The sequence below is a fragment of the Glarea lozoyensis genome (genome assembly GCF_000409485.1).
Source record: "Glarea lozoyensis ATCC 20868 chromosome Unknown GLAREA18, whole genome shotgun sequence".
NCBI classification, from domain to species: Eukaryota; Fungi; Ascomycota; class Leotiomycetes; order Helotiales; family Helotiaceae; genus Glarea; species Glarea lozoyensis.
In genome coordinates this window covers 503,400-522,058 of record NW_007360992.1, presented here as the reverse complement: position 1 = coordinate 522,058, position 18,659 = coordinate 503,400, and the positions used below count along the sequence as shown (strand labels likewise).

Genomic DNA, 18,659 nt, shown 5'->3' with positions numbered 1-18,659 from the left:
GCTGTAGTTGTTGGCCGTAGGATCTCAAACTAGAGTTTACACGCATCTTTGGACGGCAAACTCCAGTTTGAGGAAACACCAGAATCTACTCTATTGAACACGTATTCTGCCATAACCGCATCCCCAATCCCCTCCTCATCACACACCACACCACACCAAACCAAACCACCTCCTCGTACACACCCATCCATACTCCAGACACACAACCCACCCCAGCAAAAACAATCCCTCAAACCCCCATCAACCAAACCCTTGCAAACAAGTAAATCCAAACCAAGAAACAATTATCTACGAAGAAAACGCACTATCCAGCCGGGCAACCAGAACAGTATGTTAAATTAAACAAAATCAAGAGAAGTTAGATTGTGTAAGGTATCTCAATGTCGATCAAGCGAGAGATGTAGTGATTGGTCATAAGTTAGCTATTTTCGGGGGATGAGTATTAGGAGGCATTTATGGTTGACGAGGTATTATCTCACTTACGATGAATCAAGAGTGTATCAAGTCGATTAATTGAGACTATCTTACATGTCGCCTTGTACTTCATTTACAAAGAAGCAATGGGTAGATAAACTATACGGCAAAATAGGACTCTGTCATTGTGTCTTGGAGGAATTGGGTCTTTACAGCCCAGAGTCTAGGATAGTAAAAAAGACAGGTTAGGGACTGAACATATGCACTCAGAGATTTGAAATTCGTTCAGAGGATGATGGACGTCCGAGACTCAAAGACACAAGGTATGCAGAGAAGTGTGCTTCATACTAAACTCCAGCTAAACCTCAACCCAATCTCAAAACCACGCTCATAGTGTATCAACCGTCTCCTCGCACAACCTCAACGCAAATCGCAACTCAAACACCCACTCCCCTTCAACCCCCATCCCTCCTCTCCCAACCTAAGGCTTAGGAATATGAATACTCTTACTACACATCATCGCGCCCCAAAGCACAAACAGTCCCACCACAGGATGGAACTCGAAAATCGTTCCCTGGCCCACCACACCCATTGGGATATTATCACCAATCCATCCTTTGGAAACCCAATACCCCATTAGCCCTGCAATACTGAGCGAGGTAGGGATCGGCGTGCCCTCAAAGTACTTGGATTTGCCCGTGGCGTCTTTGGGGACGTTGGCGACGGTGATGTTGAAACGCGCCAGACGCGTGAGGCCGCAGAGCACGAAGAATGTGAGGAAGAGGTGGTCGAGGGGAGTGCGGATGCCGATTGCGAAGGCGGCGGCGGCGGGGGAGACGCCGAAGGAGACCTAATGATACATTAGCATAGATCTCAACTATCGTTTTCTACATCATCCTCCGCGATGATTACAGAGGTGATGAGATTGGATGGTACATACCAAATCCGCCAACGAATCCAACTCCTGTCCCATAAGACTACTCTTCTTCCTCCACCTCGCAACCTTGCCATCCATAAAATCGAAAAATAATCCAAACGGCATAAACGCCAGCGCGGCCCACAGATTCGCCGTTGCGGATGGGGGACCGAGACAGTATCTCATGGATGAGAAGATGGACATGACACCGCAGAAGCCTAATCATCTTACATTAACCACTGCACAGGAAAGGAGATGGAGGATAGCACCAACCATTCAACTCGGTAATCAAATCCGCGAGATGCAGCATGCGGATCATACTGAAATGTCTCGTGTCATCCGCGAGCATCTGTTTCTGTTCTTCGACATCTACGCATCCAGCATGTTAGTCTCTGCTACCTCCAACAGAATGGGCGGTAAACAACATACTAGGCTCGCTCTTCGCCTTGGAGACGACATTAGAACTCGTTCGTTTCGACATGTTCGTGAGGCTCTTAAAATAGTAAAGCTTAGGGACTAGACTCGATGGTGTATTGTGGTAGAGCTTCTGTTGGCGGTTGGTAAAGAATAAGAGAGGTAGCGTGGTAGGTAGTTTGATGTCGCGAGAAGCTCGAGACCTTGGATTTTCGCCAGCCTGCGCTCATGACGTTGAAGGTGCTCTTTCGCTTAGGATCCCCGCCACGAAAATGCAGGGGTGAGTGGAATGCAAGCGCTGATTCAAGCTTTGCTGAAGTAAACAGGCTTTGGAGGGTATGATATTTTGTGGCTTCAATTGACCATTCAGTTGACCTGTCATGAAGTGAAATGAGTCAGTTTTATGAAGTTGGATAATATTCTTCCTAACAAGACCCAACCTTCATATTACATGTTAAGCCAGGCCATATGCTAATCCATCCTGTTGATATGCTACTTACTATTAAGGACAATCATTAAAAGCCACCTTCTATCTATTTGGGGGTGTATTATGCAGTTCCCCCAGAATGACCCAATACCATATCCCAATGTTTGAATTTATACAAGTATGCCAATACCTTCTGAAATGCCCATACGATTCCAATCCCCAACTCAAGCAATGGCCGTTATCACCGGGTAAGAAGGATTCCAAATCCGTCTAGCCAATCCGCGCATGAACCTGTAACGCCTGCTATGCTATAACCTCTCGGAGGTATTAATGTATGACTGCATATGGTTAGCACAGATCCAACAAAATGAACAAACTCGAGAACTCACCCAGAACCACCATTCGGATTTCCATACACGGCAGATTTTCTGCCAAGACTCGTCATGATTGCAATTCCATCAATCCAAAATCCGCTTCGAACATAGAAACCTGTAATATACTCTCCTCTGCGGGTATCTAGAACTTGTTAGTACAAGAAGAGGACACAGGGTAACAATTTGTAGAACATACCTAAAAAGAAATCACTTCCACCTGGTTGCCCACCTCTTTTTCCAAACAGCTGAGTCGTAGAATCCTCGTAGATAAACTCTATGCCATCAAGAGCAAAACCACTGTACAATTTCACTTGCGTGAGTAGTTTGTTTTGTTTGACTACACTGTCCAAAACAACGTCTTGTGGGGTCGATCCATTCATTTGAGAAAGGCCAAGCTTGCTGCTTCTGAACGCCATCTGACCGTTCGAGAGCTTGAGTTTTGATGCTTTAGAGGCTAGCTGGTTATAGTCCTCAATTTCATGACTGCCGCCTGTGATGGACTTGATAGAAAGTTTCAACTTTGACTTTCTCTTTTCCTCTGGTACTCGAGAACGCAAGTCCTGCTCAGTCAAAAGAATTTGCTTCTGAATTGGTCCATTTCCATTTCCGTCACCAAACTCCTGCCAATAGTGGCATACGTCATCTCCAGGAGTGTAAATTTCCATAAATGATACACCTGACGCCGCAGTAACAATAACGTTTCCGTTATCAACCGGCCACGCCTGGACGGAATCGTCTGCTATTCTTGGTGGGTCTGTTGGCAATGCAAAACAAGGATGTGCTTTGAATCTTAAGCAATCCAAGCGATGCCATGCGCATTCATCTTTGGGCAACACTAAACTGCCTTTCGACTTCGTGCGGGTAGAATAAGGTTCTCGAGTGGTGAAGGAACGGTTGAGCGTAACATAGTCGCGAAGCATGATGCCACTCTCAGTGTGAGGACACCCAAACAAGTGACCAGTCTCATGCATATGGGCACCAATTCCAATGTTGGCCGCCTCCCAATTGCTCCCGGATTCGTTACAATCATTCGCAACATAGTTGGTATCGGTAGGCGTGCGGTCCGAGAATGCTGGAACTACCTCTTCAATGCAAGATGGATAACTTTGTAAAGCTTGTGACCCGAATATTGCTAGTTGCAAATCTCCTCCCCCACCACCAAGCGCAGCGTGACCAGTAATCATGTTTGCTCCCTTGTCCCAATGAGCATCCAGAAGAAGTACGGATACATACTGTTTCTGTCCTGGCAATGACCTAAAGTGATTTCGCACGGCTTCTGAGGCTATATCAAACAACTTGCCTTGGTTTTTAGCATTAGGATTTTGTTGAGCGATGTCGAGGTCCCGCAATTCCGCAACTGTTTTGTCGCATCTGACGACGTGTATCTTGGCTTCACTCCTCATTGTGTTGTTTTCCTGGTCTCGTAGATTCGACGTGCCTGTTGTCCACTCTTCTTCCATCCGGAAAACCCTTCGTCCTAATTTGTTGCGGTACATCTGTTCCGCGGTGAAAGCTTGCCATAAGTATGCGGCCATCCTAAACTTTTTAATAGCAGTTTCCAACCCATTGCCCTCCGTCTCTATACGCGCTGGAACAGCGTCGAAGGTTCCTGGCGAATCTTTTCCTAGAAGGATAACTAATTGAAGTGGAGGAGAACATTGCGGGGGTAACATGTGAAGAGTGAGGTAAGATGAGTGTATAGGGTTAGAGGTGTTGCTGTTGGCAAGCTTTGGAGAGGTGAAATCGAATCGTAGTTTGTTAGGGCCAGCAGTGAGATATATTAGTGCTTTGAAATGAGAATCGGAAACAGGCCAATATGTAGGAGGGAAGCTGTCGTCAAGCCGGCTCACTGTCAAACTCCCTTCCAGCGCTTGGGTCGCGGGGTCTGCAATTGTGCCATATATCGAGAGAACTTTTTGATACACCTGCGATTGGTTAGCAATGTAGGAAGGAAGGTACATTTAACGCTTACCCATGAATTGTCAGATATCGACAATATCCGAGGCGCAAATAGAGAAGCAGGAAGGGTGGATTTGGGTGACGGGGAGCCTAGTCCTGACATGCCGGGCACACTTTGAACACTGTATCTGTTACTTGCGGACGTGTTTACCGACGGCCGGATTGGTGGGACAGGAGGAACGTTGTTGTTGAGCTTCTGCAGATTACCAGCGGACATGGAGCTCGTAAGAGCTGGCGTGGGCGGCGAGCTTCCTCCATAAGTAGAGCTCAACGTCGATGAGGATTTATTGATTGTGCCGGCGGAACCATTGGAGCCGCTTCCTCCCAAGCTGGAATCTGTGCTTCTATCCGTTCTAAAGCTCGACTTGGAACGACGACGGATTTCTTTGAGAAAGGAGGGTGCCATTGCACTACAAGATCATGTCGGTCGGACAGAAGAAAGGTTGCAAGATCGACGTGAGGCAATTGGGAAGGATCTGGCGGGGAAACACGAACGACGTAAGAGGTAAAGGGCGACGGAGACCAGTGGAATGAATTGCACGAGGAGACGGATAAACGAGCGTGAGTGATTCAGCGAGTGAGTGAGTGAGTGATTGATTTTGACCAGAATCCGCTGTGATTGATTGATTGATGAAGGGATTGTCCTGCATCGGAAGGACGGGGAGGAGAAAGAGAGAAGAGACTGGGCGGTAGAGTTCGAGTCCGTCGATTCTCTTCACCACCTTGCAGTAGGTCTTGGAGTCTTGGTGGTGAAATCTACGCCGGCAGGTGGGACCATGGAGGATCAACCCTGGTTCAACCAAGCACCGTGATGACGACCGTGCAAGGTTACAGGCCCGCGAGGCCCAGGATTCAGCATGGCATTTGGTTTTCGGTGGGGGAACATGCGCAAAAGTTGGCTCGTGGGCTGCGGATTGAGATTGGAGGCAGGCCTCGGGAGGATAGAGTTGGCGGCATCCAGGTACAAAGAGATTGTTGCGATACTTGCTTGCGCTTGAATACTCTTTACTCTTTTCATTGTTTCATCTGTTCAAGACTAACAGACCAACAGAGTACTGCTAAATCATCCAGAGTCTCAAACAAGCAGAAATCAAGATGTTTCTCCCGCGCACCTAGTAGTTACTCGAGTAGTACCACGCCAGCTGAACGGTGCTGCACTTCAAGCAAGCATCATGCGGGTGGGATGCACGATGCAGTCTGCAAAAAATAACTTCGCCCGCCACCAGTCTCGACGACACCACCTCTTTTGGTCGCCTCGTGATCTCGTGTAGAGTAGTTGGAGATAGAGAAGCTTCTGTATGAGGGGAATAGCTCTGGTAGCGCATGTCGCTATGCATTGTCTACGAGGCTTGGGAGATACGAGTGGTTACTATTCAGGCTGGAAGCTTTTCTCTCCATCTACTGCTAAACTTGCACATAGGAAGATAAAATCCGGCTTTGTCGCAAACTTACACCTCGTCTCGTTTCAATCGGCTTCGTCGAGCGCCAATGAGACTTTAGTACCTGAGTCGGTGCCACAGAACGTTTCTGCTCGGCGCCACCAAACATTTGCTCTGCGCTATCTCGGCGTACATTATTTAAGTTTCAGATGTTATCTCTATGCCGTTAGGTCGTGCTGTGCTGTCGTTGCAGGTGGTGGTGCCTTCGTATCCATTGCTGTCAGCCTGGGACACAGCATTGCAGTGAGTACAGCCGCAAAGTCCACGAATGCATTGCATCCGTCGGAATGAGCCTTCTCATTGTTTGAATATATGTACGCTCCCGAACCGAGCAATTCGGGGTGGTGTTGTCAGAGGAGGATTTAGATGCCGATTCTGACAACACGCTCGTCTCACTTGAGGAGCAAGAACACGCCGGAGTACACCAATATTGCCTCGCAGTTGTCAATTCATAAGAGCTAGATTGTCCAAAAGGCCATAAAGTTGGTTCGCAAGCTCTTTAAAGTCACTTCTTCATCTTACTGAATAATTGATGCAAGGTTACTCTCCTAATCCATAGCCTTTAAGTCAAAGGCTCCACTATCTTCGAATATCTAGACATCGAACATCGTAACCCTGCCCATGAAGCTATGAGAAAGTCTAGTTATAATGGCAGAAAATTTGATAGATATACTACTTGAAGCCTTGCGCCGCAACGGAGCGTTGCTAGATTTCCGTAACTGACAAACTTCCGTAGTAGGTAAGCGCCGTGGAACTTGACTCTGTTTGCACCAATATGCGCCCGAAAGTGCACCACTTCTACATGAACCCGATGATTGAAATAGTCAAAAGCTTAGGACTTCCTCCGCAGTTTCTGCAGTGGCCCATTGCTTATTTATAGGTACCAGCTTCCTTCAACATTCTAGCTTGAAACCGGTTCCAAGTCGTTGCGGAAAATGGACGGAATTCTTTTGGGTAACACTAAGCATTTGGGCAATTGCACTTTGTTAGATATTCTCAGCAGGATATCTCAACCTCCTTTGCTGACGGTCGAAATTGATGAGACTGACTGGACTTATCAGAGTCTGTGCGAAGTACTAATTCCAATCACCTATCCTACCAGCAACACTAAGTCATCGTAGATAATGATTCGAGTGCCATTTTGCACACTTCGCATTTGAGATGTGTAGAATATGACAACAGAAATAAATATATAATTTGTCTGGCAAAATGTCACTTTCAAAGCCAACTTTAAAGAAAAATACTCAAACTCTCCAGATGTTGGTTGTGGTATTGAAAACCTGGTAGATAATACTCGCTACCAAAGGGGGCCATGGTTGATTGGCCGGGAAACAGCGAGTTCCTCAAGCAATGCCTTCTTCTGGCGAGCGGCTGGAATTCAAACCTCCCTCCTCCCCTCACGACTCTGCAAATTCAACTACAAACCACACAAAGATTCACCTTCCAGTCCTTCAAAATCACCTCATGAATTCGAAATCTCAAATAAAATCCCACTATCTTGCACAAGTGCAGTTCTGTCACCCCACCAAAGCCTGCTACCCGGGCCGGTGCTTGTCCAATTTCCACCTGCGATCTTTGACGCCGACCTTTGATCACCCCCGATAAAGCCTATCAACGCAGTCCTCCCACAAGGTCTCGGTCTCAAAAATCCACACTGTCACTGTTGCCTCTCATGCCTGTCACTCAACTCGAAACGATCATGTCGTCGTCGCCGTGGAAGAAAGAACAAGAGCCTGAAGTAGTGGTTATGGACAAGGTGCTGCGAAGGGCGGAACTGGGAAAGGTATTTGCCCTTGTTACATGTTCTAGTACTACAAATATCTAATTGGATTTTCTTCTTAGGTTGGCCGGAAGCTCAAAGCTCGATTGGCGCTCGCACAGTTCAAGGCGGCTCGAGGTTGGGAAGATCTGACCCTGGACACAATCGAACCAAGGATTGAAGAGGAATTAAAACTTCGAAGGCCTACTTCAAGTGGTGATGTTTTTTCAGACTCTTCCTCGAACAGCGGATCTGAATTTCGATACACAAATTCACGGCAGCTTATGAGCTCACCTCTCAAAGGCTCTGCTCTCTTCTCCGATGATATCACCCCACGAAGTAGTGGAGGAAGTAATGGACCGAGGAAGAGGAATTATCACAACAGTTTCGAACTTCCAAGTTCTGGTGCATCTAGGAAAAGACTTCGATCGTCACCTGCTGTCAGCAGGTCCTTCAACTCAAGAGATGCATTCTTCCGGGAACAGCGACAATTAACACAATCTTCCCCTATCAAGCCACGAAAGCAAACACACTTCACCACATCGGCCGGCCCAGATGTTTCATTCTATCGCGGATCTTCACACATGCCAGACGATTTGCAATCTATAAACTATGCAGCAACTTCAGATGATGAGGACGGCTTACTGCCAACGCATTCATTTAATATCCGGTCATCCCCTCCAACAACTCCACCTCCAGCTCGGAGATCTAACCTTGGTCGACGAAACAACAAGGACAACAATGGAAAGTCTGGTGAAGAAGGAGCTGCTCTCTTATTACACCTTGCAACGTCCCCTTCTCCAGCAGTTCAAACTCGATCAAGGATGCAACCCCCATCGACCCCGCCACCCAAGAGCTCCCCACTTCCATCTTCAATGATGACTACACCGAGCGGAGGTACAAATCTTCTATCCATGTTTGGAGGTCCAAATACTCCATCTCAAAACTTCGACTTCAGTGACTTTGTCAACATCACGCCGAGTCCCGCACAGAAAACCTGGACGAGAACTCCTCGACTAAACAAGACTCCACAGACCGTGGCACGAAAACGTCTTACGTTTGAGAACTTTTCACAATCAAGTCCAAACCAAGCGAAGCATGGATTGGGGATGCAACTTGGTGGAGATTTATTACGATGACACTTTTCTGCAATTACGTTCTAGAAAGGTGTTTACGGTTTGTTTTAAACGGCTTACGCTCACATTGTCATACACATGTTGTATCTATGGGGAAATATCACCCGAAGGCGTTTTGGTATTTGAAATTTTGATTGAAATTCGGCGCTGGACTATTTGGTGCGATGCGGGGATTCCCAATACGTGTGGGCGATGAGCAAATTCCCTTGGGGTCATTGATTCTGCGGAAAACCGGTGTTTTGGGACACATCATGTCATTTCATAGGACTGGCGAATTGGGAGTTGCGTTTGCTTGAACAAACACGTTGGCTGACGCGAATTTTCGTGCCGTGAACGCGTACTTGCACGCGCTGCGTGTTTTGGCGTGTCTTTTTGCTTTAGCCGAGGTAGACTAGTGCAGGGGTAAGGGGAAGGTGTGGTGGGGTGGGGTGGATGGGATGTAATTGAATTTTGTTACAATTAAGTACTTTGTTTCTGATGTGAGAGTATGATTTTATGATGATGTGATTGTGAATGCCGGATTTGAGATGATGGTGATATATGTGACGTGCGTCCTGATTGATGGACGGAGATGCAAATTTCTGGTGAGATGGAGGGGTGGGTTGTAAGTTAAACTTAAGTACAAGTATCATCTCCGACTAAATGTTCTCCAAATATCTCTCGGTAACGTGAGATCTAGCGTTAAAGTGCTGATTGGATCATAACGGGGTAGTTCCCTTAAATGAACAATTTCCAGAAGTCAAAGAGAGGATGTGAGTAACACCGAGAGTAACAAAGACCGGAGAGCATTATTTATACCCAGGTCTAATATCAAGGTGTATCTCCAATTATTTTGCTGAACCTTTTAATTTTTAAAGTATCGAAGTACAATATCTATACCTACAACCCTACATATCTCAACCGTGAACGCCACGCTATGATCTCCCCCATACAACCTGTCCCAATCCATCCGTCTCACCAAACAAACATCTCAAATCCAAAAACAAACTTAGAAAGAAAACCGCCAATGTCCGTTTCTAAAACTGCAACAACTTGTGCCCCTTCCCACCTCCCTCACCCCCCTGCGTCGAAAAACTACAATACCGATCCTTGATAGCCACAACCTCATACGTGCCCTCCAGACTACTAACAACCGTCTTGCTAAACTCATCACTGACATCCCTCCTCGTCTCGAGGACCTGACTCCTCTGTCCCTTCCTCACATTCGTGCTGCGAGTATACGTAAACTCAAAGGGCGGGGTGCCCGTGAACTCGAACACGAGATCCGCGTGTCCGCCCTCATGGATATCGATTTCCATCTCGCGGCCCTTGGAGATGCGGACTGAGGGCATTTGGTGTATGAGTTTGGAGATGTTGGTGCGGGCTTTGCATTCGGAAGCTTTGTCTGAGACGCCTGTGATGGTGAAGTTGCCTGGTTTCTCGGCGATGCGCCGGAAGGTTGTGGATTGGGATTTGGCTTTGCGGGAGACGCCGTTGAAGGTGTAGAATATCTCAAAGGGCGGTTGGCCGGAGAGACTGTAGGATATACGTTCGCCGACGCAGTAGTCGGTGCGGGATTCTTGAGGATGGATGGTTGGGACGTCGTAGACTTGAACTTGGACGTGAGGTGCTCCGTATTCGGTTTTCTGTTGGCAACCCCGTGAGTCGCGAACTTTGCGGACGCTGACTTGGTGGATGCCGAGTGAAAGCTTGGAGTGCGGGATCTTAAAATCATATTGATGTGTTTCAATGTTGGCGAATTTGACTGTTTCGGGGCGCGCACTGCTTTGGTGCTTGATCTCGACCTCCAGACTGAAAGGTGGTACCCCCTCTAGCCGGATTGGGATTACCTCGTCCCCAGCAAGGTCTTCTTTACAGTATTTGTATGATTGTCCTGGCTTGATAAAGTGCGCTGAAGGTTTGCGATTCACCTTTTGCTCGAGAATCAATGGGGTGTGCTTCTTGGAGTCGTGATCGTACAAAGCGTCGGAGATCTCTGAGAACCTATATTCGTATTTTCCAGCTTTTGAAGTCTCCATAGAAATAGTTGCCAGTCCCAGAGCAGCTTCGAACTCTTTATTGATGATGGATCCAGAACCAGACTCTGGTTTATGGCGTTGCTGGTATTTAACGGCATATGGAGGAGTGCCTATTTTACATTAGTGAAGTGTTACAAAAAGAAATGATGTGGACTTGCCTGTGAGATGGATCTCAATACCATCGATATCTCCTTCACAGACTTCACGCTTGACCCATCTATCACCAGCAGATGTCAAGACAGATGTATCAGCAACCTTAATCTGAGGCCTCGCAATCCAGTCAATTTCAAATGTCGATGCTTGCTGGTTTACAGTTCCAGGACATTTGTCATCGGAAACATCGACAATCTCGTATTTGCCTCGCCGATCGGCGAGAATGTAGTCGTTTGCCAATTTTGCTGTCTTGGTTAAGATCCTATCAGGCGAGTCATCGAGATTTCGGTAGGATACAGTATACGGAGGTCTGCCAGTAAGCCGTAGGGGCAATTGAACAGATTGACCTTCGACCTCGATAGTCTTGAACTTTCCATCCAGTAGCCCGAAGGAAGCCTTGGGCCGTTGGCGACGTACGTTGAACTTGACATCACTATTCAAGAAGATTTTACAACCCGTTTTGTCTTGAACACTAGTCAGTGCTAACGAGTACTCACCACCCGCGAGTAGTGGATTTGTCTTGATTGTAAAAAAGTCTGTTTCAATGTTGGCTTTCTTAAATCGCTCTCTCTTGCCATTGTGAACGAGTTCATACTCCAAGGAAAATGGTCGTTCTCCGAACAAGTCAACATGCAGTTCGACTGGCTCTTCGATACATGCATCAATGTTCTCCGGACTTTTTCTAAGGGACGCAGATGCTGGAGGTTTGACGTCTTGCTCGAGAACATACTCGCTGCCACCAAGGGTATGAGCCTTGTATACATCGTCATCTATCGATGTGAAGCGATATTTGAAGTGGCCTGCATCTCTGGGCTTGAGCTCAAGTTGCTGTCTCACACCTTTAACATTAACAATTTCAGACTTTGTTCCACTGCCGGTGATAACATCATATCTGACGACAAATGGTGGTGTTCCAATAAGATCGAGGTCAACAAGTAACCCGATCGGCTTTCCTGCACATTTGTCATTGATGTTCTCGGATGAGATCGATAATTGAGGCTCGGGCGGGTTGAGTAACAAGCACGACGCGGGCTCCTTTACTTCGCCCTCACAGAATTGACTCTTTACACTGGTCAGGGTGTACAGGCCAGGTTGGCGAATCGTTGGGATGTTGTGAGCAGTTTTAGCAAGGTACGATTCTTCAATGTAATCATCGCCATGATCACCACTTTTCGTCAATGAGTCCAAAGGAGTGAATTTCCAAGTAATTGTGTGAGAGGTCTCATCAGGAGTCCGTCCGCGTGTCATATATTGAACTGGAAGCTGAGTCGCTCTTCCAGTCGGAACCTTCAAGGGGGTTCGCGAGTCGCAGTTCACTAAGCGAGCTACAGGTCGTTCGTGAACTGTGAAGTCTTGCTCTAGGTGAACACCTTTTGGATAGTGATGTTCTCCGTCATCTGCTCCAGATGAAAAATTCGCTACGTTTCCCATCGCATCATGGATTTCATCGATCGAGTATAACCAACGACCACTAGGTATCATGGACTCGTTAAGTGGTACAGAGATTTTCTGAGACCGTCCCCATGAGACGTCTTGATTCCCTGCGACTACCAAAGTGCCAGATCGAGTATTTCCAAGGAGCGGTGACTCGAAATTTTCTGGTTGAATACTCTGGAAATGATGGACACTTTTGTCAGCATTTGCGGTGCGGCTATACACCACCTTAAGAGGAGGTGTGCCCTCAATTTCCATAGTCAAATCTGAAAGATCCCCTATGCACTTGTTTGACGCAGAAGATTTCACTCTTCCTTTAGGGCACGCTAAGACCAAAGTATCTGACATTCGCCGTAGAACCTCTGATTTTGACCTATCAACGACCTTTTGCAGGCGGTAAAGCCCGGGCTTCTTTGTGATATAGTTGATGATGGTCACCCCCTCTTCCACGACCAGAGGTTTCTTCATCTCCTTCTTGGTAAGTGTAATGGTCTCATTCACATTTGTGTCGAAATCAACGCGCAGGAGCTCGATGTGTTGCGGTCGTGTCTGGTTGAACCGGAGTGGAATAGCAATAGACGGATGACCGTCGCCTATGCAAAATGAAAATTGATCTGGATTCATCGTAACGGATCTATAAAGGGTAAGTATAGTTTAAGGGTGGTGAGGGTCGGCTGAAGAACTGACCCTTCTGGCAAAATGTTTATTATTTGTCTTCCCATAATGAGAGAAGCGTTGTGCAGAATGCTTGCAGGCCGGACACTATTCTCTGAAATAGACATCTCCTTGTCAAAAATGGATTTCATAAAAAACATCAACCATCCTTCGATAGGTAGCTACATGTAATAATTAGTGAGTGTTTGGGCCCAATTTGTAAAGGACGTACAGGTATCCTAAACATCAACATCCAGTTCAACACCTGATGCACCAGACACGCCACAGCTGCTGTCGAGTCAGACCATTCCAGCCATGGGATCCGTAACATTGGAACTCCATATAGAAATGCACAATCTATAAGAAACCATTTCCCAAAGAGAGGTAAAGATGTTGTTTCTGCCTCCACCAAAGTCCACCAGTCATAAAACCTCCAAACAATCAGCAGACCATAAACGGCCGCCGTATACATGCGTTGAGTAGGCGCATCGACGAGGGTAATTGGAATCAACGGCACACTTGTGGGTGTAGATGATATTGAGCTTTGGACCTGGGGGATGCTAGGTAATGGCGAACTTCGATGTACGCCTCCGCTTGACCCATTGGATGGACTTCCGACTCTGCGAGTAGTACCCCCCTGCTGTGCACTTCCCGGCGTCGAGGGGAACGCTGACCGCAATCGTGGTGTCCCGTTCATGGTGATGGCATGCTCTCCTGGGCCCTGTGGGCGCTATGAGAAGCAGGAAACGTCCGAGGAGGGGATGATTTCGGGTATCGCAGTCAATTATAGAGATTTATTTAATCGTATGTATTTTTGTTTGAAGTCTGTAGATCTTTGCCGGAAAGTTTGGCGTGGTTGTGTTGCTTTTTGGTGTTGTGACGAATGTTTTCTTTCAAACGACAGTCGCGTATAGTAGAGTTGTAGCTCGCGATGTAAAGATAGCTTGGCTCGGGCCGAAGCTCACCGTTAAAGCCGATTGCACCCTAAATCTTGGCCTCAAGGAGCCCCTCGCGATTCACATTGTTCTGGATGCCAATCTCCACACCTTATATGGCCATTATCGAACAACCAAACATCGACTTCGATATAGCTGAAGTGACATACTTCAAAACATTTTGAAAGTGCCATAAGTGCCTCGTATCTGCAGTCTGGCGCGCCCCCACAACTGGGTACACTTGAATCCCTTCTCAAATCGCAACCTGCAGTGGGTTGGTAACGGGAGACACGACTGAAGGATACTGCTCAGGAAAACTATCAACTATGGAGTCCAAAGCCCTGGCACGCCGTGCGACCGACACTGAATTGATGCCACCTCCTCCACCCACAAAGCGCATCAAACGGCCTAGAAACGTTATCGACGAAGATTCATACACAGACGCCATATCAGAAATTATAGCTCGGGACTTTTTTCCCGGTCTACTGGAAACCGAGACACAACAAGAATACCTGGACGCTTTAGAGTCCCGCGACTCGGCATGGATACAAAGTTCTAGTCGTCGACTTCAGCAAGTTATGACTCCGGGTCGGAGGAAAGGCAGACGAGGGACATCAATACAGACGCCGGCTCGAGCTTCGAATACACCAAACGGTTATGGTGGGGATACACCTATGACCGTGATGTCTAGTAGTACCATGGCATCACGGCAGGCCCCAGCGGTGGACATTGATACAAATATGAGCTTAGATAAGTTCCAATCGTTGTATACCAGCGAAGATAACGAGAGTTTCTATAAGCTTATGGATAAGGACAACCAAAAACGAGCAGAGAAATATGCATGGATGTGGTCAAAGGATAATAAGCTACCGTCGAAGATGATGTTGAAGCAGAAGGAAATCGAAATAAAACTACTGGCATCGCGGGGCTCCATTTATGATGATGGTGGAGACCGCAAGCAATTGGCGATTAGGGACGTGTCAGAGAAACCTGCAAGGCCAGATGGTTGGCATTCGAGGCCAAAGAACGCGATGATGTTTGCGCCAAACAGTGTAGAAGACTCCATTCAAACAACCGCCCAGAAGGCGCAAGACGATTCAAGGGCAAGCCCGAAAAGGGTTGCATACTCCAACACCAGGATGCCAGATATCCAAATTTCAACAAATACCGACGCAGTTCCCCCGTCTCCTTCTTTATCAGCCGTCAGAGACGCCATCTCTGGACATCGTCGTGCTGTCGATATGGAGTCCGGTTTCAATGGGAGTGAAACTCCTCGAGTCAACGGGTATGCGTTTGTGGATGATGAGCCTGAAGCTGACGAACATCCAGCTCCACCAATGATCGATCTGGGGAAGGGAGAGTCAGTGAAAAATCCATTTGTTATCAAAAGTCAGAGCCGAAGAGAAGATCTTCATCATCAAATGGTTGACAGGAATGCAAAAACGAAACGAGCATCAGTCCTAAATGGAATGACGGGTAAAGTCGACACGACTCCTGTTCCCAAATTCCCCAGCAGTCCCAGGGTAGGCTCTGGCCAGCTCACACCTGCTGCGCAGAGACTTTGGAGCCGAGTAGGGAGCGGTGGTTCACGAGGAACACCAGACACTTTTGCTATAACCAAAACGCCGCATACTGCGAAACCTAGATCTCGCCTCCATTCACGCTGGACACCGTCTACCAAGTAACATTATAGATGGTACTCCGAGGAACAGTAGGTTTGAAGGTTTCAGAAGATGACGGTATGAAACCCACGGTTTGGTTGGATTGAGAACAATTTGATACCCCATGATAGATACATCTTAGAATACATAATTCATAGACTCTAAAATATGCTCATTTAATACACCAGCAACGTGAACAGGTACAAGAGCACAATAACCAGAAAGTCAAGTATATCAACCCGACTTGCCATATATCAGCATGCGTTGACGCTGACTTGGCGGGGCAAAACTGAGTGCAGATGATCCTTGTTCGCTGCGCGTCATATATGCTTCGAACAGCAAAGCTTGGCGAGCTACTTTTCGACATTGCGAATGAAGCCATCCCCATTCTCACTCACTTCTCGGGGCAATGTCCTAATGCCAGGTGGTCACTTATAATCCCATTGCCATGGCTGGTAGAAGGCTGTTAGACTTGGCGTCGCTCTTCAATGCATCCCGAGGCGTTGCACAGAAGCATGTTGCTCTTAGAGCTCGACAATTAGATGTCTATAACAGGACATCAACCATATCTAGAGCTGTGCGAAGCCAAACCGAACGAGTCACTGAAACTGCCAAAGCTGCGTCTATTCTTGCCTCGAGACTCAACGAAAGTGCGCCAGCTTGGACATATGATATAAAGGAGGACAATGTTACGGCGTCAGGCCAGAGGGAGGAACAGCCGATTCCAAGTAAAGAATCCGTCGAAGGAAGTCCAAGTCACGAAGTAAAAGAGGGCATAGAACAAGATCATCATTATGAGCAATCTCCAGCGAATACACCCACGGACTCGCCCCCCGAACAAGACCTAGATGTCCACCAGGAAAAGCCAGATCGATACCCTCTCCCAGATGGAACCATACCGCCAGATGATTTCAGTGAAGCTGGCAGAAGCATAGATACAGATACGCCTTCCATCAGGCCCAGAGACGAACCCTCGAAGGAGCCATTGGAGCATGACGGGCTGCACCCCAAATCTTCTGGCAGCTCGACCATTCCCGTACCGTCCCAGACTACACTTTCCTCAAAATCAGCTAGGGTTGCGCAAAGAGACGCTGAGTTTCACATACCCTCAAGAACAGCCGATGCTCTCGATAATTCTGTGAAGTCGAGCGAAGGTCATGATGAGGATAGCTTCAGCAAGCTCTCCACCCACACCTCCACCACTCTCTCCTCGTTACCACGTGCTAAAATACCTAAGCACTCCTCTGATGTACAGGAACCAGAGAACCCTGGAAAGGCGACTTTAAATCCAGATACCTTTTATGGTGGAGCTAAATCCGAGCCAGTTGCGGTAGATGAAGAAATTCCAGAAGGTGTTAACTTGGACTTGTTCCATAATCCTCGTATAGCCCGAAAGCTGGGCGGTAGAGTTCAAAAAGGCGGCATCGGTCTAGAGTCCAGTAATAGCGCGAAAAAACCTCAATTCGCTTCTTTCGGCCATCCTCAGAATCTGGTCAAGGATGTCCAGGGGAAACAGGAGGCTGCAAGGTCGGAGACCTCGGTCGGTAATCTCAAGGATCTTGCCAACGATATTTCTCAGGATGTTGCTGTCAACAATAAGATGGAAACACCAACTCAAGCCGCGCCCTATGAATTAAGAGAGTCAAAAGTACCGTCCTCGAGAATTGGACGACTCTGGAATTATGGTGGGCTCGCTGCCGGCATGTTTGGAGGAGCTATTACTGAAAGTCTTCGCCGGGTTGGAGGAGGGGGCGGCGAAGGCTCATACATGCTTAGTGCTGGCAATATGGAAAGACTTGTTGCCAAGTTATCACGCATGAGAGGAGCAGCTTTAAAACTTGGCCAAATGATCAGCTTTCAAGACTCCAAGATGCTTCCAGCTCCTATCCAGGAAGTCCTGCAAAGAGTGCAAGACCGAGCAGATTATATGCCTGCTTCACAACGAAATAAAGTCATGACTGCCAATCTGGGTTCTGATTGGAGAGATCTGTTCTCAAGTTTTGATGAAAAGCCAATAGCTGCTGCGTCGATCGGACAAGTTCACAGTGCTGTACTCAAGTCCAATGGCACTCGAGTTGCCGTCAAAGTGCAGTATCCCGGAGTCGCTGGATCTATTGACTCTGATCTCAACAACCTAGCAGTCCTACTTACTGCGTCACGGTTACTTCCTAAGGGTCTATTTCTCGATAAGACCATTGCAAATGCGCGTACAGAATTGGCGTGGGAGTGTGATTACATTCGTGAAGCTGCATGTGGTCGTCGTTTTCAAGAATTGCTTGCCGACGAAACAGACACATTCGTTGTCCCAAAAGTTTTCCCAGAAGCTTCTGGGCAACAAGTTTTAACTATGGAGTTCCTTGATGGCATTGGAGTCACTCGAGTCAAAAGCTTTACGCAGGAACAGAGAGACTGGATTGGCACTCAAATCTTACGTCTTTGCCTGCGAGAAATTACAGAATTCAAATACATGCAAACGGATCCTAACTGGACGAACTTCTTGTACAATGCAGAAACCAACAAACTTGAACTTCTCGATTTTGGAGCTTCTAGAGAATACCCAGAGGAATTTATTACTCGATACACGAAGCTGTTAGCGGCAGCTTCCATTGCTGACAAGAAAGTTATACGGGACTTATCAATCGAGCTTGGATATCTTACCGGCCAGGAATCCAAGGCAATGCTGGACGCACATATTGCGTCAATTCTAACGTTGGCGGAACCATTCATAGATTCTTCGCCTGAGGTCTATGATTTCAAAGATCAAACTATCACCGAAAGAGTCAAGGCGTTGATTCCGGTCATGATTAGGGAAAGGCTATCACCACCACCTGAAGAGACATACAGTCTGCATAGGAAACTCAGTGGAGCATTTCTGCTATGTGCTAGACTGGGGAGTCGTGTACGATGTCGAGAGTTGTTCCAAAATAGCATGAAAAAGGCGGGTCTAGTACAATAATTTAGAAGTT

The 18,659-nt window shown here is 47.2% G+C and overlaps 6 protein-coding genes across 6 annotated transcripts; 3 read left to right on the top strand and 3 right to left on the bottom strand.

Annotated features, from left to right (window-relative positions):
* Positions 1-895: 895 nt before the first annotated feature.
* GLAREA_12410 (uncharacterized protein) lies at positions 896-1,811 on the bottom strand (the record flags this gene model as incomplete). Its single annotated transcript, XM_008083192.1, has 4 exons — positions 896-1,264; positions 1,355-1,548; positions 1,604-1,699; positions 1,760-1,811. 4 exons carry the CDS (start codon positions 1,809-1,811, stop codon positions 896-898), a joined length of 711 nt encoding a protein of 236 aa, XP_008081383.1.
* Positions 1,812-1,839: 28 nt separating this feature from the next.
* GLAREA_12409 (Mannose-binding lectin) lies at positions 1,840-4,910 on the bottom strand (the record flags this gene model as incomplete). Its single annotated transcript, XM_008083191.1, has 4 exons — positions 1,840-2,119; positions 2,561-2,687; positions 2,742-4,470; positions 4,518-4,910. The coding sequence occupies 4 exons, from the start codon at positions 4,908-4,910 to the stop codon at positions 1,840-1,842; spliced, it is 2,529 nt and encodes an 842-aa protein (XP_008081382.1).
* Positions 4,911-7,615: 2,705 nt separating this feature from the next.
* GLAREA_12408 (uncharacterized protein) lies at positions 7,616-8,841 on the top strand (the record flags this gene model as incomplete). The annotated part of the gene is made up of 2 exons (XM_008083190.1): positions 7,616-7,726; positions 7,786-8,841. 2 exons carry the CDS (start codon positions 7,616-7,618, stop codon positions 8,839-8,841), a joined length of 1,167 nt encoding a protein of 388 aa, XP_008081381.1.
* Positions 8,842-9,854: 1,013 nt separating this feature from the next.
* On the bottom strand, positions 9,855-13,794 carry GLAREA_12407 (uncharacterized protein; the record flags this gene model as incomplete). Its single annotated transcript, XM_008083189.1, has 4 exons — positions 9,855-10,966; positions 11,036-13,077; positions 13,131-13,279; positions 13,330-13,794. 4 exons carry the CDS (start codon positions 13,792-13,794, stop codon positions 9,855-9,857), a joined length of 3,768 nt encoding a protein of 1,255 aa, XP_008081380.1.
* Positions 13,795-14,358: 564 nt separating this feature from the next.
* On the top strand, positions 14,359-15,717 carry GLAREA_12406 (uncharacterized protein; the record flags this gene model as incomplete). Its single annotated transcript, XM_008083188.1, has 1 exon — positions 14,359-15,717. One exon carries the CDS (start codon positions 14,359-14,361, stop codon positions 15,715-15,717), a length of 1,359 nt encoding a protein of 452 aa, XP_008081379.1.
* A 424-nt stretch (positions 15,718-16,141) lies between these two features.
* GLAREA_12405 (Protein kinase-like (PK-like)) lies at positions 16,142-18,649 on the top strand (the record flags this gene model as incomplete). Its single annotated transcript, XM_008083187.1, has 1 exon — positions 16,142-18,649. The coding sequence occupies one exon, from the start codon at positions 16,142-16,144 to the stop codon at positions 18,647-18,649; it is 2,508 nt and encodes an 835-aa protein (XP_008081378.1).
* Positions 18,650-18,659: the final 10 nt, after the last annotated feature.